Here is a 22,951-nt window from a genome sequence, read left to right on the forward strand (position 1 = left end):
ATCGAAACAGATCTTTACTGCTGCATAACAACCAAGCAATGAAGCAAAAGCCAAGGGAGTTTAAAGAGGAAGCTCAGACAAAGGTCACCTGGCTGCTTCAGGTGCTTGTTATCAGTGCCTTGGAAAGAGGGAGGAAAGTGACAGGAGCTGATTACAGCAAGAGCAGGAAACAGCTGACAGGGCTGGGGGAGCTCTCTCTTCAGCATGCAGAGGGCCTGCAAAGCCTGGACTCTGCAGTTGCTCAGGACACTAAGAGAAAATATTTCTGCTTCAGATTTCAAGTGTCTGCTAGGCAGAGCCAGAAAGCTCTGTTAATTGCAATACCCTGTTTTATTTGTTGCCTAGTCTTTGCAGTGGATTTGTTGGGTGAGGGGAAGGTGGCAAGGGGATGCCTGCAGAAGCACCAGAGGAATACACTGCTACTCCCTCTGTGGAGCTACACAGTTCTTAAGCCATCTGAGAGAGAGCAAGTAAAGGGAGCTCATACATGCCTGCAGTTTCCAGAACTAGCCTAAAGAGGAGAAGAATCCAGGAGTGAGAAAACCTCAAGCTGGATCCAGCCAGAATACCATCAACAGCCTCTTGGCATCTACAAAGTTGTCTCTGACCACTTACAATGGTTCTAGTGTCTTAAGCTGCTATAAGATCTTAACATCTGTTACAGGAATGTAGATCAAACCTGGCTTTAAAATGTCTCCAGCACAGGTGGCTCAGCTGTGCTGATCTTGCTGACCAAGGGCAGGTGGCTGCTTTCAGTCCCTGAACTTTCTCTGCTGGTGTCTGCAGGGGTGAGCAGAGTTCAGGCTTTGCTGAACTCACAATTGCGTCAACCCGGAGCCCAAAGTGCACAAAAACTGGTGCTAGGAAAACCCTAGCTGAGTTCACAAGAATTAAGCTGAAACCTTTGGGACACGGAATTCCTCACTCATGGGGCACATGTCCAGCACCCACACCCAGCAGGGTTCATTGCCACACAGAGCCTGGGGCTGGCCTGCTCAGGGCAGGTAACACTGCATGTCCAGCACCACCTACCTACAAAGCAGGTTGGTATTGCCAGTGCCATGCAAGCATGTTCCAGAATTCACCCATCCCCATGGGGCTGCTTTCCAAACAGCACTGATCACTGGGCTGGATCACATTTGGCCTTGACTTTTAAGCCTCTAATCTTATCGAACAGTTCTTTGTCCCAGAATTTCACAAATCTGGGACCTCACTCTGCAAATTAGAGGAGGGTATCAGTCAGACCCTGCTAGAGAGTATCAAGTGTCTGTGGAAAGTGGGAAAAACTAAAAGGATGAAGACTCAGCCAAGATGAGAGCAGAGTGGGCAGGGTGACATCAACCTTCCTAGAGAAGCTCCTGCTGACAGGAGAGTTTGTTCAGGACAGGCAAGCACAGAACTGCCCAGTCTTTCGTCTAAAGCTCTACGCTCTCAGAAGCCTTCACCTCCTGAAGGCCCAGAGCTGGCTTCTCTCCTTCCCACACACCATTCCTGCACATTGCAGAAAGGAATGGCAGGTAAGTGTGACCAGAGCAGACCACAGAACAACCCCAAATATCTGTTACATTTGCTGCCCTTACATGCTGAAGGGAAGGATGCTCCTGTTTGCAGAATGTCAGAGCAGCCCTTGTTCCAATGAGCATAAACTCCATGGCACCCACCTGAGCATCTCCCCTGCAGCACTTTCCCCTCTGAACAGACCATAATTACTAAAGCTGGACATTCCTGCTGTGAACTGAACTGTGTGAGGGGACAGTGGCTCTTTGTATTTCCAAGCCAGTTGAAGCAGGCAGAACTAGATAGCGGTGGGCTCACTGCCTACCACCCAAACCAATTGCTTCCTTGCACAAATCATTTACCCTTCCAACATCTTATCCTCAGAAAGAGAAAGAAGCTCCTGGCTTCCTTTCTGTCCAGTGCCAACAGCAGCTCAGCCTTTGCTGCACCTCTTTGTGCTAGCAGGACATGGCCACAATTGTGCTGGGATAGGTCTTGCTGAGGCCACTAAAGCACAAGTGGGACATTAAAGACACAGAACTATATAAGCGAGTTTTCCACTGTTCAAATAGAACAGGACAACCAGAAAGGTTTACTGTTCAAACAGTTTATTATCAACTCTGTTAGGTTGTGGCTATCAGACTTTATATCCATTCAGTGCTCCAGGAGGCTCTAGAAGCATGGGAGCAGCTTCCCATGCTGGAGAGGGATGAGGGATGGGCTTCAGCTGACACTTGCATCTCCCTCCACACTGACCATCTGGGCTTTTGGAGGGGCCTCTCATCCAGGCCTGCTGCACACAGGGCTCTCTCTTTGAGGGCAGCTCTCCTTTTGCACATTCCCAGCAGCCAGGGATGTGCTCTGTTGAAGCTGGGGTTATAGTAGTAGAGGATCTAAAACAAGGAGAAGAGTTAGTTGCTACTATTCCAAGACTGGAAAAACCCAAGATACAAGAACTAGGACTCTGAATTGCAAAAGAAGAGCATGGCTAAGGAAAAGGACTTTGAACTTAAATATGCAACTTAAAGCTCAGGCTAAAGCATTATGTGGCCATTGTGTTCAGCCATCACAACTGAGGTTTTGCCCTCCTGAGGGCCAAAGCAGAACAGCTGCTTTCAAAAATTAAATATGACTATTTCTCAGCAGCTTCAGTGCAGATTGAGTAGGCAGGAAATCCCATGATCCTTGGATGCATCTGCTTGGCATTGGGCAGGTGCCACAGGAAGATTTAATACAGATTTAATACAGCAAGACACAGAGCACAAACATTCAGAGAAACCAGATTACACTGAGTCTGTCTGTCCCTTAAACAGGTTCAAATTCAGTAGCTCTCACTGAAATGTATCTTATTTGCATTTCTGCTAGTCAGAAAGACTCTCTCAAATCTGCCTGAGCACAGGCTGAGAAAGGAACGAACACCAAACCACTCACTCCCATCCCCACCTCTTCTATGGCAAGGCCTTATTTGCTGTGAAGGTGCCTCTCCCCCCAGATTATCACAAGCAGTAGTAGCTGTGCAGAGCAGCTGCTGTACCTGGCTGTGAGCAGAAGCTGCTGCTTCCTCTGATAGGAATTCAGGCAGGGAGGCAGATCTTTGGCAATCCCGCTGCACTTTGGTGAATCCATAGAGGTTCAGCTGGCGAATGACACTCCTGATGTGCTGCGTGTTAAAAACCCGCTGGCAAACTCCCCTGCCCAGCACCTCCACCTCAAAGAGATCTTTGTTGATGGCCACACATTTTCCACCTTCACTCCACCAAATGGACTGAAACTGGTCACTTTCCAGCATTTTCCAAAGCTTCTCCGGAAAGCAGAGGGGCAAGAATAGATTGTCTTTGCCTGTGCTCTCACTGGAAACAGCAGGAGCTCCTTTGGTCTTGTGCATGTCACTGCCATTCCAGATGTCCTGCTCGTCCTCCATCACTTGTATGGCAGTGTCACAGGGCACAATTTCCCCCTGTCCTGGAAGGCCAGGAGCAGCCATGTCTGCCCCAGTGCACCTGGAGCAGAAAGGGCTGGTGTTTCTGGGGGAATCAGCTTGCTTTTCTATTCTCACAGGTGGCCTGAAGCTTCCCTCATTGGCCATTGCCCTGCACAGCCATACCTCGTTCTCCCAGTCAGTGGGCAAAAGCCAACTGGCCATGGCTAACTGTAGGTTCCAGTGGAATGTTCTAGCATGTCACTGTGGTGCCTGTGCTCTGGGGACCCTGCAGGTGACATCTCAGTGATGGTTTCCACTGATCTCACCACTGATCTCAGTGGTGCCATGGCAGTGGGAGCAGCCCAAGCAGAAACTGCTGAAGGGAACTTGTTTCTCTGTCTGGTGGGAGCCCAGAGCCCAGCAGTGCCCACAGAGCTGCCCTGAGGGGCTGTGGGCAAGGAGAGGCCTGGGCCATGTCTGGCTGCACCAGGAGGGGGTTCCCAGGGAGGAGCTGGGATAGCTGCAGCCTCATCCCAGGGCCCTGTTTGGGGACATTTCTGGCTGGGCCCCTCTGACACCTGCAGAAATGTCCTTGAGGATATCAGAGAGAGAGGCCAGCCCAAGGGACTGCACTAGGCTGCACAGGGGGAATGTGGGAAAGCCCAGCCCTGATGCCAAAGGTGGAGGCCAGCCAGGGCCTGGCTGCTGGGTGGTGGTGACAGAGATGAGGCATTCCACACATTCTCCAGCACAGCTGGGAAGTGGGGGAGCAGCTGCTTGTCAAGGAGTACAGGGTCTGCATATGCAGGGATATGTGTTAGGGGTTAGCTGTGTTACCTTGGCAAGCACAGGCTTTCTGTGAGCAGACACCTGTGTGTCCTGTGCAGGAGCTGCTGTGAGCATCTCCTTCTCCATGCCAGCAGTGGTTCCCTGGACAGGCCAAAGATCTTGGCAGCTTCCTGAGGGGCAGCTTTCCTCCAGCTCCTCATCCAGGCACAATGCAGCTGGGGTTCTTTTTTTGTGGCTCACTCTTGGCTTGTAGCCTTCCAGCACCTTGGGATGGTCCATCTTAAAGTTGAGCTATAACAGAATCATAGAAGCTAGAAATGGCAGAGAAGGAGAGTTAGTTGTAACCAGTTCAAGCCTGAAAAACAAAAATACATAAGGACTAAGACTTTAGTCTTGGCCAAAATCCAAACCTAGGCTGGCTCAGATGTTACAATATGGTTCTATTAAGTGATAACCAGCCCTGAGTTTTTACCTGAGCAAGTCCACAGAGCTGTCCTGAAGGGCTGTGGGCAAGGAGAGGCCTGGGCCATGTTCAGCTGCACCCAGGAGTGGTTCCCCAAAGACAGCAGGGACAGCTGCAGCCTGGGACATCCCAGTGCCTCATTTGGAAACCTGTCCAGCTGCACCCCTCTGACACCTGCAGAAACACCCTGGCAGTCTGCACCTTTTATGATTCACTGGAGAAACACCTTACAAAGCTCCTTGATAACAAACTAGCCTTTAATTGGCTAGGAAAAGTTCTGCCAAGCAAGGGGAAAGGGTTTTCTGTGTTGAAACACATTGCAGCAAGCCTTTGTGTGGAGTAAACACTCTTCATGCCAGCAGGATCAATACAAACAACCTGTCTTGGTACCCAGCTCTGAGCTGCTGCTTGTCTCTCTCTTGCAGCCCAGGGTGAGGCAGTTTGGCTGCAGCATTCTGTGGTCTCTGTGAGAGGAGAGGCTATTTCTGAGGGGACAGAGACCCAGCAGATGGCTGAGAGCCTAGAACAACCCCTGAGCTCACCTTGTTAGCACTGCCAGGTTGCTGTTCTCTGACAATCTGTTCTAAACATTGGCTAAGTTTGGAAACAGTGCTAAAAGCAGGCTTGTCATGGTCGTGCCAATGAATGAAGGGCTTGTCAACAGAGGGAGCACAAGGGAGAAGTGTAAATATGATTATATTTCCTCTATAGAACAGTTCATATCTAGCTGTGAATCCCTCAAACTGCTGCAACAGGGCTTTAATACTCTATTAAGGGCTGGATAATTGAAGGGTCAGAGGATATTTCACTGTCTAGCTCCAGTCTTTTGCAAATGAATGTGAATCCTCCATTCAAAACAGATTCAACAAGCCAGTTCCTAACAGGTTCTGACCCTTATAAAGTGTCCATATTCAGCTTTTGACTTCAGCTTTATCTCCAGAAAATCCTCAGCAATTTAGGCTTACTCCAAGGGCAAAGCTCACCAAGCATTCACAGAAGACAAGGAGCAGCAACATGCAGCTGCTGGCAGCAGGACAAACCCTCTGGGGTGAAGAGCCAGCATCCAGTGATCACAGCACTACCAACTCAGCCTTCAGGAAGTAAGTTGTTGTGTTTTTTCCTGTGAAAGCAGAAAGGTGAAGAAAGATGCTGGTTCTCACAGGAAGATGGACAAGTTAAAAAAATAAGGGGAAAAAAAGGGAGGTGCTACAGCTGCAGTGAGTTTGGGGTGTGCTGCTTTGAGTTATCCTGAGCTATAGGAAAAGCCTGTAGGTGTAGGAGTCTCCTGCAGTACCTCAGGCCTTCTCAGAAACATTTATTTGCCACTGCAAGTCACACAGCTCTGCATTTCTTGGTCGGGCTTACTCCCTCTTGGAGACCAGGCACATTCCTCTGCCCCTGCCTTTCAGCTCAATGCCAGGCCTGCAATGTGTCTGACAGAAAAACCAAGCCCTGGCAAAACCAAGCACATTCTTGTCTAGCACCATACCTTGACCCACTGATGAGTTATTTTTTCATTATTTCCTGGAGATGTGGGAAACAGCTGGAGCCAGAATCCGTGACAGGAAGCAATAGAATTTCAGGCATTTCAAAAATAGAAAGATCAGCAAGGTTAGGCTTGAACCAAGTGAGGCAGACAGAGCTGTAACCCCTGCCAGGAGGATGAGCAATCCAAACAGTGGATGCCTGTATCTGAAGGAGATATTTTCCCCAGTTACAGCAGAGGAATATGTTTTAAGTAGCTGGCTTTTGTCTCTGTTTTGTTTACTCTTCCAAAGACAAAACCAAAAGTGACGCCATAGCCTTCTTCATTAAGTGCAGAAGAAAGCATCTGGGAAGGGCAGCAAAACATGACAAAGTCCAGACCAGCCTAAACAGAGACACCCACAAACCCTCCTGAGCCTGCTGAGTATGTAGATATTTATCTAGTACAGCCTGCTACTACAGCTGAACAGAAAACACCTGCTGGGCTTCAGGATGCTCCAAGCAGCCAGGAGTAGAACGGGGGGAACATCACACTCAGCTGCTCCTCAGGGGTTGCTTGGTCCTTTGAATAACCACAACTGCACAGAAGGAGCAGACCTCAGGTGCTGGGAGCAGATCCCACAGCTCTGCCATAGCTGTGTTCATGCTGGCTCCAGTTCAAGGGCTCTGTGGCCACTGCCCACTTGTCAACTCCTGGCAACTTCTAGCCTGTGCCAAGCAGAGGCTGAGGAGCAGAATGAGGAAGTGATCCACTGAAACTTGTTCTGTGTGAGGGACTTCCCCAGAGAACAGCACGAGAAAGGCATTGCCTGCCCAGGAAAGTGCCACTAAAGCTGGAGAATGGCCAAGCTCTTGTTCAAGCTGGCTGATTTGATCACAGAAGCCAGTACCTCTGCCAAATGCAGGCACTGGCTGAACAGTATTATAATTAGAGCTGAGGTGCTAAACCTGTTGTTTCTAATTCCTGTTATTTTTATTATTTTCAGTAATTTGTGTTAACCTGAAGTATTTTCAGTATTTTGTGTTAACCTGAAGAGAGATGGTGTCCAGTTTCAAGAGGTAGGAGAACTTCATGCTAAGAACACCCAGTTTTGTTTTCCTACTTAAGCAGAGTGATCCATACCTAGTGGTGCAAACCTAGGTGCACCAAAAAGGTCCTAAGGCAAAGTACTTCCCTTGCTAAATCAACTTATTGAACAATTAGGGTTAGCAGTATTTAGTTCTGTCAAATTTCCCCAAAGGTAATTATTCTAATCACCAAACATTTATTAGAAATTGCAGAGGTACAATAAAGGACCAGCAGAGGAAGGGATCAGCTATTTCATCTGCAGCTGTCCTGACCTTCAGGGAAAAATCTCTCTAGCACAACATGGTTGCCATAAATACTTACACCATGACAAAAGATGTCAGAAATGCAGGCTGTTGACATTACAGGATCCTCAGCCAAAGCAAAACCGTATGGCTTTCAAACTGAGAGTTTAAAGACCAGCAAGTTTCATGACAGTGTGATATGCTATCCTAGAGTTTAGAGGGCAGGAAAGTGCAGCTGACATTGAACACAAATATATTATTTTCTTTTAAGGAAGTTCGTTTCCGAATGACACAGAACTGTATAACTCATTGCCAAGTTTCAGCTCGAAACTAAGCACATTTGTCTTGAAGGTCTCTTCCAACCTAGTGATTCTGTGAAGTTCATAAAAGTTCATCAAGGCAGAGTTCACCAGAAATTTTATTCTTTTAATGATTAACAATTTTCTCTCTCTCTCTCTTTTATTTTTTCTTTTTTTTTTTTTTAATTCCTGGTACATGTCCTCTGGCTCAGGGGATTGCCAGGAGCACAGTGCACACCAGCATCTTCATTTAGAGTCTGCTGCTAGCTGGATGGACATTTGCTCTGACTCACTTGACTCATCCAGTCAGCCAAGACTGAAATATTCAAGTGTCAGTGTTGTTTGTGCAAAACAAAGCCTCATTTGGCAGTGTGGGGTTTCTCAAAGTGTCATCTCAGAGTGTTCAGTTCCTCCTTCTGTCTCCTGTGAGCCTGAAAAGACAGACCATCATCCCCGAGGAGGACAGACACAGGGCTGCTCTGCTTCTTGTTTGTAAAGTATTACAACACTGTGCTAGCAAATGGTCTAACCTCTCATGAAAAGACATCTTAGATAAATCCCTTGCATGGAATTAATCACACTGGTGTTGCAATCATGGGTGTCATGGATAAAAATGACCCAAAGAGGAGGAGGATGACAATTTTCCATCAGGGCTTATTTACTCTAATTATAAACAGAGATTCCAAGATCTCTCAAGCTAGGCCAAGCAACAAGCACCTACCTGTGGCCTGTTATTTTAGCTGAGGATTATGCTGGAGCAGATTTTCTGCCACATATCTGGAGGGGGCTGCCTTGATCTTACAATGTCAACAGCACAAGCATCATTTTACTGCTGAATATATGTTTCTTGCACAGTTATAGAAACATTTCCCTGCTGCTATAAAGAGGTACTCTCATATCACCTCCAGATGTCATAACTATTAGGTAAAGGTTCCTGGTGCCAACCCCATCATAACCTCTTATACCTTGTTCAGTACAAAACCCTGCCCCTGAGCTGAGCTGTGGTCTCTGCTGTGCTGGTGAAACCAGCATTCACAGTGGGGTTCTGGGCTTAGACTGTGGAGAGGAAGCTTTAGCACTAAAAAATAAAATCATGAGTGACCACATTAAATTAAGTTGAACATATCTTTCATGCAACTCCTGTCCTTTCCAAGTGAAATGCACCTGTATGGATGTGGTGCTTTTACAGCTTCTCACCTAATGCTTTTATGCAGTAGGGGAGGTAGAAAGATGACACAAAGCCCACACATGGTAAAACACCTTTGCAGCAGGATAATCAAACCCTCTGCATTGTAAAAGCAAGCATAGAGTCAGGTCATTGGGCTCAAGCAATTGATCAGGTAGAAAACCTGAGATATCTGAGTGGTTTTCTTAGGAATGGTAGACTACTTACATAGATTGTGCAACTACTCTGCCTGTGCTCTGCAAACACAGCCTGATGTCCAAACAGCAGTGTCTGTAACAGCCTGACTCTGTATTGATATCATTTGTGTGCACTTTGTAAATAAACAAATAATGACTCACAATGACAGGCTTGGAGAAACCCAGGGCAGGGGTTATAGCCCAGGCTAAGTCCTCACGTTCTCATCTGTCCAGGCACACAGCACAGAACGGGCCTGGCTGCAGCAGGGCAACTCCACAGCACAGCAACCCTGGCTGCCAAGGCCAAACCCTCGCCCCAACAGCTCAGTGACATTTGGCCTAACTGGCAACAGCAGCCCTGGCCTGGCAGGATATCCCCCAAAGGTGAACACTCCCACTATATCCTCACCCAAAAGCACCTCTCCCCAGCACTGCGTGTGCCATCCACCCTCCAGACTGCCACACTGAATTAGCACTGGGCAAGTGAAAAAAAAGTACAGAAGAGATAAATAGAAATTAATGTTTAACCTTTTCCTGCCTTACACTACTGGCAGATAGCTGCAAGCAATCCAGAAATTATTTTCCACTCATTTAGTTTCTGCTTGGTGAGAGATTTTGTTTCCTCTGCCATGCAAAGAGCTCCCTCAGAGCAGACCTAAGGAAACCGGGTCCCTCATGGATTTAGTATTTGGATAATTGGATTCTGGTTTGATTTTTTTCCTCATGGCTGCCACAGTTCAAGTCTGCTACAGCCTGTTTCTTGGTCAGTGGATGGCAAGGTCTCTATCAACTGGCTTTGTGGTTTCAGAGCTCTCTTAGGAACCTTCAAAAGCTTTACTGTTCTTTGAGCTTTTCACTGAACTGCAGCAAGGCCACCACGTTCAAAGGTGCTGGCAGGCAGTCAGCACAACCCCAGTACAGCACTGTGCCCTCACAGAGTTCAGCTTGAAACAAATGGAAAAGGAAGCCAAGAGCAATCATATCCTAGCCTGGCAAAAATCCTTTAAAGCAAAAGAGAATTGCAAAACCAAATCTGAAAAGGCACCGAATCAGAAGATTCTTGTTTGTAGGCTCATCTCCTCAATTCTTAGAGATGTAGCCTGAACCTCCAAACCAAAGCACTTGGACACTCATGATCTAGAGACTGGATCTTCAGCCCTGAACACCCAGAGCACAGGGAAGCTCTTCAGTCCAAGTCTCCTTCTCCTCTCACCAACAGCAGCCAGCCACAAGTGCCTGGCATGAACCCCCCTGTCACAAGAGGAGAGTCAGTCCTTTATCCCTGCAGCCCATCTCCGTGCAGGACTGCCTGGTACTGCTGGAGAGGCTGGCTGTGAATGGATGCCTCATTCATGCTGGGACACTGGGCTGTTTTCTGTCCCCACAGCACGATCTCACCCAGCACAAGAGAGCTGTGAAACCAGCTCCCTGCACAGTCCCACTCCACTGGGCTGAGCAACCAGAGATGGCAGAGGCTTACTGGAGGCTGTGATCCCTGAGGCTTGTCTGGTTGTAATTAAATCACCTCCTAGGGAGGATGTCCTGCCTGCTTTACCCAGCAGGGTCTGGGCAAGGCTGTGCAGGGACACACAGAGGCTGCAAAGGCCTCTTTTGCAGCTGCAGAAAGAGAAGAGGCATGCTAAGACCATTGCATTGAGGTTCCAGCAGCCTCCTCTTGCCTCCTTACCTCCCTCAGCCTGCACCCAGAGGTGCACACTCATCTCCAAGTCCTCCCTGTCTTGCCCAGCAGGGCCCAGCTGTGCTCCTCACTCATTCCTGCCCTGGGCAGGCCAGGTCTGTGCTGGGGTCACTGCACCACCCCGGAGGTGGAGGCCAAGATCTGAGCATTGGCAAGTTGGGGTGTGCAGGAAAGAACAACCCCAGGCTGCAGAGAACCCACTGCCACACAAACAGCCACTGTGGTTTATTTCTTCAGGCACCCTTTACTTTAACATTAATTCAAATTAGTAGTTGTTTCATCCACAGGACAACTGAAGCTTCCAAGACAAGTAACTGGTGGGACAACTACTTGCTAGCAGCCCAAGTAATTATCCAAGACTCAGGCTGGTGTTTGCTTCAAAGACCCTGCATGTTCCAGTACAGCTCACCCACTGCCCACAAGTTTTACAACATCTGAGGCTACAGTAACTGTTTAACTGCTGTTCATGGTTTGGGCAAAAACATTGAACAATACCAAGACTTATCTTGATATTAGCAAAGCAAAGTTGAGCAAATGGGAGATGTGCTCTCGCAACAGAAAGCTATGCAGAGCCCCAGGCCAGGCAGAGTGCTGTCAAGGCCTCCATGCCAAGTCCAAGGGCCACCTCACCTCATCTCTTATCCAGACCAACACCAGGCACTTCCCAAAGAGGTGCAAGAACCACAGACTTCCTGCATACCTGGCCTCCAGCACCTCAGGACTGGTTTATGTCTGGACAGTAACACTCAAGTTTCCCTCACAAAAGCATCACTGTTGGTTCCAACACCAGGTTGCCTTGTTTTCCATTTAAGAACATGAGCTGGACACTCCATCTTGCTAAATTTATGGTCTCACCAACTTCTAAAGACAATGAGACACAGACAAGTAAGCTCAGCTAACCAGTGGCTAAAAGGATTTTCTCACAGCCCAATCATCTTTTAGTTCAGCTCCACAATTTCATGGCAACAAGCCCCAGATAGGCTGGAGATGTTGGGAACAGGAGGTTCTTCCCAGTTACCACACAATACATATTTTTCCTGGGTGGCTATTTGTTGCTACCAATCATGCTGAGAACAGCACTGTTCCCTGTGGCACAGTGAATTCAATTTATAATAAAACCAAAAAGAGAAAAAATAGGGCAGCTTTGACAAGATCTGCTTGACTCACCCCTGCTGCTGTGTTTAATATTGTTGTAGAATTGCTCCATGCAGGGAGCAATTTAGAAAAAGCTTGATGAGAAAAGGCTTGTGATGAGGAAAGCTCATCTGCTTTCCTTTAGAGCAGCTGCCTGCCCAGGACAGATGCACTTGTCACGTATGTGGGGATGGCTCATGCATATTAAAGGAGCAGCTCATTCAATAACCACACATTTATGAGACAGTTTCTAATCAAATCCTTCCTCCAAGCACAGATAACAAGCCATCCTCAATACTCTCACCACAAGTACATGACAGCTCCAGCACTCTGCTGTCTCCAGCACACAGCAGCCTCATTGTGCAAGGACCCACCAAGCCAGTGTGACAATCCCAGCCTCAGGGCACCCGTCCCCTGCTAAGTCAGAAAATCTTGTGCTAGGAATGTACCCTAATCCTACATCTTGACTGAGACTTCCAAGCTGTGTGCAGTGCCCTGGCAGTGCCTCCAGCTAAGACACATGCCTGCTGCCTTAATGCTCTGCTCCATGTGAGTGCACAAAGCATGGGAGATGTCCTGTTACTGCAGCTGAAAAAACATCATTCTGTTCAAAATGTCACTGCTGTGCTGCTTCCTGCATTGACTTCTCCAGACTACCATGGTGTGATGGGCAAGGACTGCCTGCCCCTGGGTGAGACAATGGGAGAGCTGGGATCTGCAGAGAGCTCTTCAAATACTAAATAGAAACCACCAGGATCAAGCCACTGAAGAGAAAGGACAGTCCAGTCACAGACAGATATGCTTTATCAAGCCAGCACAGCAGATGCTGGTATAAAGCAAGGAGCAAAGGCTGCAGGAGGCTGTATTTGAAACAGAGTGAGCAGCTCTGTAAGAACCTGAGATCTGGGAAAAAGTCAGCGCACCCTCAAGCACAAGAGGTGGTGCCAGGAGCCTCCTGCAGCTGGAGAGGCCTCAGACACTCAGCTTTAGGCCGGGTGAATGGGGAGGGGACCCAGCAAACAGCAAGGCAGATGCAGGCAGAGCCTTCTGCTCACTGCACAACCCACCTCCCCACACACCTTTTCATCACCAAAAATGCAGCATACTGAAATCTCATTGTACAATTACAAGATTGTGTTGCCTCACCTTGATTATGAGTGAAGCCTTTGAGTGGTTTTAGCTTCTTCTGTCAAACTCAGCTGTCTCAAAAACCTGGTGTTTCTACATGTTTGAAGGGGAAGAGTAATTCCATAGTGAGAAGGGAGAGAGGGGAGCTACATTCCTGCTCCTGCCAAGAGAAAGCTGCAGCTCTCTCAACTGCCTGCTGGCTGGCCAGCAAGAACACACACACACACATTCTCAAGTGAGAATTAGCCAGGGCACAGGGTGTCTCCCCCCAAGCTGATATTCAGTAGGTGATTTGAGAGAGAAGTGAGCATAATGAGGGATACTAAGATTTACTGCATCAGTGGCAAGTACAACTGAAGTTGGACTTCACCAAACCTCTTGTGCACAGAGCAACTTGTCCCTTGCTTAGGTTACAGCCAGGAGTTTATGCTAAGGACTTTCTCTTTCCTCAGTGGGTATCACAAGGTGTCAGCTCTGCTACAAGCATAGTGGAGCAGCCCCAGAGTAATGGCACCAGCACAACACTGAGATGAATTTTGGTTGAGGTCCCAGTTTTACTTTTGGCATCCAAAGGCATTTGCTTGTTCTGTGTCCCCTTTTTCACCCTGGCAGGACAGCTGTGTCCCAGCAGGGACATGCTCCTCAGCAACATGGCACCAGTGTGTGCTGTGCAGACACATGACCAAGCAGACCAGGAGAAACTGCCTCCTCTTTACCCAAACCAAGCCCAAGGAAGTCAATAAAGGACAAACAACCCACCCAAGTCAAGTTCCCATTGCCTAACTTAATGCACTGTTTCCCCATCACATGGCACTGTGCTTGCTTTCAGGGTATCACACATCCCTACAGCCTCAGAGCTTTCCCTCTCCAGCTGCTCTGCCCTGGCTGGGTGGAAGAACAGGCCACACTGCCTGCCACCTCCTCCAGGAAAACTTTCCTTGCTTTTCTGGAAGGAACTGCTGTGGAGGATTCATGCTGGATTTCTCCTACTTTTGAAATTGTTTATCTTTTCCTGTTGATGCTGACCTACATAATAAGCAGGTCACTGGAACATGAGAGATGTTTTTGAGGCAGAGGAGAAAAGCCAGGCAGTTCCCCCTCCAGGTGGGCTCCTGAGGACAAAGTGCTGCTTCCCTGGGGTCCCACTCCACAGCCTCCTTCATGCTCCTCTGTGCAAAGCCAGCAGGAGCTGCTGGGATCCTGGGGCTATGGACAGACCCTGAGCAGAACATCAGGCTGGTTAAAGCTCCATGGGGGACTGAGGGGAGCTTCAGGAACACAAACCTCCCTCACATGAGCAGTACAGAGGCCATGTGCATCCCTGAGCACGAGGCTGGGAGCTCAGGCAGTGGCCCAGCTGTGTGGGACTCAGTCCTGTGGGCAAGGCAAGCTCCCATCAAACCAGCAGCAACAGGGGGGAGAGAACAAGAGGTCCCTGTGGTGCAAAGCCCTCCCCAGCAGAAGGAGGGATTGGGCTGTAGCAGCTCTGCAGAGCACAGGAACACAGGGCTCAGACAGTACCAGCTGGAACAGTGCTCTACCTGAAAATCTGGCAGGTGAAAGCAGGGTTAGAAGAGCTTGAATTCAGTTTACTTCTCAAGCTCTAGTCATCATTGCTGCTTCCTCATAAGGGGAACATCCCTAAGAGTTTGCCACAATAAAGCACAAGCTAGAAATGAGAAAGATTTGAGCAAAGAGAAGAGAGGCCCTGGGATAACCTTCCAGTATCCATACGGTTTAAGGTATGGCAGCATGGAACTGGACTGTCTCAGGATGTTGTCTCCAGCACCATCCTCCCTCATCTTGCAGCCAATCCCTCCCCTGCTCCCAAGCAGGAGACAGCCCTGTGAAAGGTCTATGGCAGCATATCCAATCCCCACACCAACTGAGGCACTGCAAGCAGGAAGCAGAGAATTACCTACCCACGGGTAAAGCAGGCATCTATTAGAGAAATTAATGTAATGAGATCCTGCCTGGGGCTCAGAGTCAGTCCCAGAAGGACACACAGAGCAAGTAACCAGAGAAGGAAAGGGTAAGAAGCTCTCTCAGACAGCCTGATGGCTCAGAGAGCTCCAGTGACAATAGTGCAAGTCTGGTAACTAGGTCACAGTTATGATCCTTAATTAATCCTGAAGATTCCCCATCTGCCATGAGGAACATGACAGATAAGGTGGCTCATTAAGCAAAAAAGCAGGCCAGGGGTTATGCCAGACCCAAGCCAAGCAGCATCTGCTTTGCCAAGCCTGCTCCTTGCCAAGCTTTTAACCAGCAGACACACCAGGCTCCTGCCATGTCCCCTGAGGAAGTGACAGCAACCCAGAGCCTGTTCACAAACCCCTGCCCAAACCACACTGACATAATCCATGACACAGGAGAGTGATGAGATTGAAAACAGACCAGGGCAGGCAGACATGAGGCTCCAGCAGAGGAGCTGTACCAAATCCTGATGGACAGCTGAATCCTGGATCCCTGGGCTGTGCTCCACCTGCAGTCCTGCTCTTCCCCTCTGCACATCCCTGTGCTGGGTGGGGTGTGCTGTCCCAAGTCACTTCCCACAACTCTGGGGGAATCTAAGAGATACCAGCTGCTCTGCTGGGGCTGCCTCAGCTTGCACACAGGCAGTCACAGGCCTGGGTGCTGCAGAGGGGCATCAAGGCCAGAGGAGAAAAGGGCCTGACACTGCAGCTGGCAGTGGGAGAGGTCACTTGCTGGCAAAGCCAGGCTGTTCACTTGGCAGAAAGAGCTGATCCTGCCCATGACAGTGGAGAGCACATCTGCCAACAGGGAGCAGAGACTGACAGGGCAAGGCCATGGATGGCTGGCGCTGGGAGAGCAGTCTAGGTAAATGTCACCTGCCCTGGCCTCTACAGCTGGTTGTGTTTTGCCTCTACACATGATCCATACAAATATCTTGATCTGCTTAAATCCACTGGTGACAGGGAGATAAGACAGGATAATGCTGATTGAGTTTTCAAGCCCTGCTTTTGCTACCTGAGCAATTAAAAAGCAGCCACTGTCAGCAAAAACAGCAACACCTAACAGAGCTTTTGAGGACTCAGCACAGAACAGAAACATTAAAAACAGTGTTTCAGAGGAGAGATGGATGACTAATAAGCTCTACACTGACAACTGTTGGGAGAGGGGGGCAGCTTAGTACTAAAGCCATGTCTCTGGGGACCTTTATTAAAGTGCCACTTGTGCTCACCACCACCCCCAAAGGCATTGTATTCCCCAACATGAACAACTGACAGCATGCCAGGGAACTGACAATTAAACCAGGACAACTAGAAAGGAGAAAAGCTGCCAAGTAAACATAAAACAGTATTTCTACCCAAGGAAACTTTGAAAAGCAGAGCAATCAAATTCACAGTATATGCACCATCCCTGTAGACATGCACTGTTCTCCCTGATCCAAGTGCAGCTGGGTGAGGGACTGCACTACAGTGAGATCATTCCATGAAAACTGGGTCACTGGCTATCAAACCCAAGAGACAGTGCCAGGACTTGGGGAAGGATGCACTGAAATCACTTCTTCTAATTAAAATATGAGCTCAGGAAGCATCTCTAGTTTATTTGCTCTTGTAATTAGAGCTTTAAATTTCAATTACTTGCTCAAAATCTCAGTGTTCTTCATGGTAAATAATCCTGACAGAGTTTTTACTGTGGAGGAGGCAGGCAGTTTTGGGAACAAAGCTGAAGGAAACACAGGAAAGATTAGCACCTTTCCAAGAGAGAAGTACAGAGAGCACAGCTCTCACAGAGCAATCCATGGCCTCAAAGGCTCACAAGTGCACTCAGAGCTTGCCCCCATCATATCCCCCAAAGAACAGTAGAGCTGTTTGCTGTGCTAAGCAGCAGCCTCCTCTCTGCCTCTTCCAACCCAAGTGCAAGGCCAGGTGTTACACAAGCCCTGAAGATCCATCTGGATTTCAGCACTAGAGAGCACAAAGATCCAGAAGGTTTGCCCATCCTCACTTGTTGGAACTGTTGGCTCCTGTTTTGTGGTTGAAATGGTGGCTGTCCCCTTCTCAGGCACCACACCCTCCACTACTGTAGCTCATTCTTGCTGCAGTTTGGAGAGGATGAACATTTGGAGAGGATGAACATTTGCTCCATATCAGAGCCTGGCCAATAAGTGTGCATGGCCTAGCATGGCATCTCTCCCCAAAATTACTCCTTGCAAGGTATTGTTGCCTCAAAATTCAGCTTGAGAAAAAAACCAAAAACCCAACCTCACACCCACCTAGACACAGAGATTGCTCAGCACACTCCATCAGAGACAGAACAACTAACCTTAAAGTAGTGAATGGGCTGTGGAAAAACATTGCAAAGCAACCCAACCACACCTCTACTTGTTAAACACTGCAATAATCCATCATTATGTGCTGTATTTGCAGACTTCAAAGTGCCAAAAAACTACAAGGAAATATAAAACTGCCATCAGGGCTTTTGGGGAAACAGTTCAGCCACTTGTGGCCAGCAAGAGCCTTGTGCAGTGGAGCTAATTTGAAATTTGTCTGGTGCTACTGAGGGCTGGAGAACCACCAGTTATCCTTTGCCCTGAGTTCTGTCTCCACAAGAGCCACCACACCTCACTCAGTGCTTCCTCCCCATGTGATCAATCATCCTTACCAGTGCCTAGAGAGGGTGTCTCACAACAGGTCACCTGGAGTAACATAGAATTATTTTTATTTTGTATTAATTAATGCATTATTAAACCTCACAGTGAAAACACAATGCACCTTTTTGAGAACCTGAATTCTGAATTGCCTTTTCAAATTAAACTTTGAAGCACAGACTTTTCAAGACTAAAGGTCTTTAAAAAAAAAGATAAGGAGTACAAAACTAAATCATCAGAACTACACCCCAGTTTTCCTAAAAGCTTGAGGGATGTCTGCAGGAATTACTGGGTTGAAAGTGTGAAGAGCCTAAATTATCTAATGTATATATCCATAAGGTTATCAGAGCTCTCTATAAAACCACAGCACACAGGTCAATCACTAGTGCTAAGCCAGCAATAGTGATGCACTCTCCCTCCCACTCTTACAGTCAGTGGGACATGAGAAACCAGGCACAGAGGTAAAGACAATGATTTAACCTTGGGTTTGTATTTTTGCCAATTCAATCTTAATGTCTCAGCTGACCCCTCTCAACCTTTTTGTTATGTAATGTTTGCACTTCCATCTCTTTCTAGGACATTCTCTAGAATCAGTTTTCATCTTTGCCCAGGGCTGGGACAAGATGCATTTCCAAGAGAGAGCACATGCCTAACCCCCAATTAAGCAGAGAGATTCCTGAAAAGAAGACCTTAAAAGCTCAGAGTTCTTTACCACATCTCCTGGAGGCAGAAGAGCACCATATTTTCCCACCACTACCACCACCCCAAGCCAACACAACACAACTAGGTTTGCTCAGCACACCAAGCCAGAGACAGCTCACTCCTTTGAGTCCTCTAGTCCAACAGATCTCAGCTGGAATGATGTTCAAAGCAGCTGCAGAACCATCAGGTCTAGTAAACCAGTGCAGACAAAGCTGCCAGCAGGGTCACAGTACCCCAAGAAACCTCCCAATCCAGCTGTCCTGGCATCCTCATTGCTCCTGGTACTGCCTGTGCCTCTTGGCAGGCAGAGCAGCCTGGGAGCCTTGGAAGTGGAGTCAGAGCTTTGCATGACTGAGGCTGTTTGTAAGACAGGGCACACAGAGCACTTGGCAGCTTTTGGGAAGCCTCAGTACCAAAGCAAACAAGAAATGGAAGCCTTGCATACTCCAATAATCTCAATACGTCACAGAGTTTCTCTGATCTGCAGCTTTCAAGTTCAGATTTGGAGATACAGTGTGCTAATTTCCTCCCTTCATGTTTCAGCACAAGGCCCCTTCTTCCCTATAGCTGACACTCTTCTCATTTCAATAACTTATCACCACCCTCTATCTGTAATCTTCAGTGCATAAGGAGGAATAGCATGTCTTGCATCTCATAGGTTAAGCAACAGGAGCTATTGCAAAACAGCACAGCAAATGCCATGGGCAGAATGCACACTGGGAGCTGGAAGCATCTGGAGCTGGACTCCAAGAAGGCTGTAAGCTCATTCTTCCACCTTTCCTGGTGTATACACAGGCTGTGGTGTTCCACTCACAGGAGAGTTTGGCTCTGTGAGGTTTTATACCCCCTGTTACCACACACTCCACACACTCTCATGCTATTTTCATGTCTGCAAAACCTCTACTTAAATGTGAGGCATCCTTCTGCTCTACTGCTTGGCCACTTTGCCTCAATCCTTTGGATTATGCCTTGCAAGGAGCTAACTCTGACTGTACAACTCTAGCATCCAATATTAACTATGACAACTAATTCTACAACTATAACATTTCCCTAGCCATTGATGGAAACAATGAAAGATGAAACCACTTTACACTTTACCCTGTTACTGCTTGCTTTCTCCAAAACAGTTCTTAAAACTGTCTCACAGCCAGCAATATGTAATGCTATGGAATGACTGGGTAAGGAGAAAAGGCACCCAGCTAGCAGAGTTCTGTTGCCTCACTGGGTACTCGTTCATGGGATAACACCTACACAGAAACGCCCAGCTTGGCTCTAGCCAGGAGCAGGATTTTCCCCCACCTTCTCACGTCATCAGCAGGTACTTCATTCTGAAATGCTTCTCCTTACCTCACTGGATTTCACTGACCTTTGCAGCAGATGTGTATTACCAGATGTGTAAAAGAATTACAAACCTTTGCTGAGACAAACAACAACAACAACAAGCCTTACTAGCAGGTGTAATGTGACTAGTACACTAGTAGGTGTACTAGGACTTCACTGGATGCCTTTACCCCTACTCCCAGGCTGAAAAGGCAATCTTACTTGTATTGCTACACCTGGGAACAGAAAGGCAGCATGTACAGGCTGCAGGAAATAGTACTGATTAAAAACTGTCCAGTCAGGGAATCTTCATTTTGACAAAAAAAAAAAAAAAAAAAAGGACATCAATTTATACAAAGGATTTCACTTCCTGTAACAATCTGAGTCTGTGGTGACTGGAAAGAAGTGAGGGCAGTTTTATTATGCTACTGCCTTCTCGGGTGTCCATGGCAGGCCCATGGGACAGGTAGACAAGACAGAGAGATGATTTTTGGTCATGATTTAACACCAGTAGGCACCAAATCCCCACACAGCCCATACTTAGTCCCCCTTTTCTCTCAGATGGGGGAGATAATCAGAAGGGTGAAAGTGTAAAAATTTGTGGCTTGAGATAAAGTCAGTTTAATAAGTAAAAAAGAGGACAAAAGTAACAGAGAGAAAACAAGTGATGCAAAAGAAAACAATTGCTTACCACCAACTGACTGATGTCCTGCTAGTCCCTGAGCTATGACAGCCCCAGCCAACCTCAACCCTCCCAATTTAACTGCTGATTTTGATGTCATATAGTGTGGAATATGCTCAGTTTGGGTTGTCCCCTCCCAACTTCTGCGTGCCCCCAGCCTACTTACTGGCAGGGCAGTGTGAGAAACAGAAAAGCCCTTGACACTGCACAAGCCCTGCTCAGCAATGACTGAAATGTCCCTCTGTTATCATCGCTGTTTTCATCAGAAATCCAAAGCACAGACTACACAAGCTGCTATGAAGAACACTAACTCTATCCCAGCCAACACCAGCATATTTTTAGAGGACAAGAGGGAGAGAACAAGGTCTGCTTCTTGCTTTCTAGCAATCTTCTTGACAGAAAACACCTAACATTGACATTGCTTTAAGGGAGAGAGCCCATAGGCTCCAGCACAGCATTTTTCACTGCTGTGGGTTGATTTCTTGTTTTCAAAGACTTGGACAATTCCCCTTCTGCTTTGACTTCCACCTGTCTGCCAAAGCCCACAGTAGCACAGGTATGAGCAAGACTCAGGGCTCTCACTAGAGATACCTGCTATAGCAAAGATGCTTTGCTACATAAGCATGACTTGAGTGCCTTTCTGGGCCTAAAGCACTTAAATTCGAAGAAGAGACACACACTTCTCTCCTCTGACAGCTGCCCTTCCAATAGAGAAGCAGACTATCTATTTAAATACTTATTGGAAAACTCCATTCTATCTCTATAAAGAGCTCTGACTAAAAATCCAAGTCCTTTCCCCATCCTCTCACACCTTCAATATAGGAACCACTTGAATTCACATTTTCTAAGGTATTTCTGCTCTCTTTGAGTAGAGCTCCTAAACTGGATGTAGAAGGTGCTGTCTCTGACTGAGTACCTAGTGAGAAGTGAGGGCTGAGATATGCAAGAAAAATGACAGGCTGAATAACATCAATAACCATAACTAAAAGTATACTGGTTGGTGTCTACTGGTTCTTTCTAAGAGAAGGAGGAAAACTGTGGGAGAGAGGAGGAAATGAGGGTGTGGAAGCAAGTCATGGCAAGTGCAGCAAAGCACACAGTAGCTGGAAGGATTAGTGTATCATTTCCTGCTATGTGCTGCACAAAGCAAGACAAACTCAACAATGAAAGATTAAAAAAATTATTATGTGATTTTCCACATCTGAAGCAACTGGAGAGACATCAGGGAGATATTCTGGACTTAGGATAAGCCACTGGTGGATGTGTTAATCAGCTGGGCTGTGGACTGCAGCAGCAGTGTGGGGTGGTGCCCTTCAGTGGGACAGCAAGGTACCTTGTATGAGGGTGGCAACAGCTTCCACTGCCCAGACTGAGCCTGACTCACCCCCTGTGATGGGACTTTGCCAGGAAACCAAACTCCTCTGCAGCAGTGGGCAACTCCTGGCAGCCAGGAAAAGTGTCCTGACCCAACAGCCTTGGGAGGGCCCACCAGCAGCCCATGGATTTGAGGAGATCCATTACAGCAGGGAACAAAACAACTCACACTTGTTTGTATGAGATGGGTATGGATCTTGCCTGGCCTGTGTCAGTGAGGCAGGGGTGCTGCTCAGCCACTCCTCAGCACCCAGCAGCTCCTCCAGCTTGCTCCAAGTCTCTGCTGCTCAGAGGGTCCTGGAAAGGAATGAGATTTCCTGTTGTCATGTAAAGAAGACACTGGCTCCAAATCAGGAAACGTGTTAAAGAAATCCACCATGGGAAGAACTGTCACTATGCAGCTGCTAGAACAGGCCTCCAATTTTGCCTTAAAAGGTAAATAAACTAAATCCTCTCTAAGAACTGCTGGTCTCAGGGCCGGAGGTGGAAGTTCTCAGATGAAGCCTGGAATCTGAGTCTGGATTAAATCCAGATGTCAGGATCACACCCACTCCCTCGGAAATTTCAGATCTCAATATAGGCAAGGGTTTGTGCATGGGGAGGGGGAATTGTTTTTCTGGCTTGCCCTCTCTGACACTAACAGGATGGGAAAATATTAGGAATATGCACAGTCCTGACTTCAGAAGTGGGCAAAAGGGATTAGATGTTGCTAATTATGGTGCAGTTACAGCCTTTCATTTGAACAGGCTGAAGGCAGAAGGGCTCTGACCCTTGCTTTTCTGCTAAGTATGTAAATGCTCTCTTCAAAGCATAAATTTCATGAAAATTTTATGAAAGGAGCTACCTGTAGACAAGTGCAAGGGGAGATGAATGCTACAAACCTGTGAACCCCGTTCTGCTTCCAGGAATGCTGGTACAAACATGCTTGGGAGAAGAGGGATGGGAGAGAAGTATTCAAGGTAACTTACACCTGACCCTACATGTAAACCAGCAACATGGAAAGAAACCATCCTCACCAGCAACTCTTCAGGGACATCTGCAGACATTAACATGATCTTATGGCAGGGGATTTTTCCCCATTTCAATTTCCTCTGTGGGAAGCACTTCCTGTGGCTTCTCAGCCTCCACTCAAACTGCTGGAATTTAACCTTGTTTTCCCTTAACTTT

At 47.6% G+C, this 22,951-nt stretch overlaps 1 protein-coding gene across 2 annotated transcripts; it reads right to left on the reverse strand.

Moving 5' to 3' along the window:
• Positions 1 to 2,088: 2,088 nt before the first annotated feature.
• Positions 2,089 to 22,190, reverse strand: LOC134422314 (heat shock transcription factor, Y-linked-like). Of its 2 annotated transcripts, XM_063164296.1 has the most exons (5): positions 21,954 to 22,190; positions 5,654 to 5,790; positions 4,256 to 4,518; positions 3,032 to 3,295; positions 2,089 to 2,390 (listed from the first exon to the last, which is right to left on the reverse strand). In XM_063164296.1, exons 3-5 carry the CDS (start codon positions 4,484 to 4,486, stop codon positions 2,142 to 2,144), a joined length of 744 nt encoding a protein of 247 aa, XP_063020366.1. In that variant the 5' UTR covers positions 4,487 to 4,518; positions 5,654 to 5,790; positions 21,954 to 22,190; the 3' UTR covers positions 2,089 to 2,141. The 2 variants fall into 2 exon arrangements, with proteins under 2 accessions (XP_063020366.1, XP_063020368.1); XM_063164298.1 differs by lacking the exons at positions 5,654 to 5,790; positions 21,954 to 22,190 and adding an exon at positions 4,680 to 4,998.
• Positions 22,191 to 22,951: the final 761 nt, after the last annotated feature.

The sequence above is a fragment of the Melospiza melodia genome, chromosome 10 (assembly GCF_035770615.1).
Source record: "Melospiza melodia melodia isolate bMelMel2 chromosome 10, bMelMel2.pri, whole genome shotgun sequence".
NCBI classification, from domain to species: domain Eukaryota; kingdom Metazoa; phylum Chordata; class Aves; order Passeriformes; family Passerellidae; genus Melospiza; species Melospiza melodia.

What these genes read in the sequence shown, in the direction of transcription:
- LOC134422314 (XM_063164296.1), bottom strand. Translation starts at nt 4,486, where the DNA reads ATGGACCATCCCAAGGTGCTGGAAGGCTACAAGCCAAGAGTGAGCCAC. An exon ending in GAAAGCCTGTGCTTGCCAAG is followed by an intron (nt 3,296 to 4,255) that starts GTAACACAGCTA and finishes TTTCCGGAGAAG; the next exon opens with CTTTGGAAAATGCTGGAAAG. An exon ending in CAGCTTCTGCTCACAGCCAG is followed by an intron (nt 2,391 to 3,031) that starts GTACAGCAGCTG and finishes TCCTTGTTTTAG; the next exon opens with ATCCTCTACTACTATAACCC.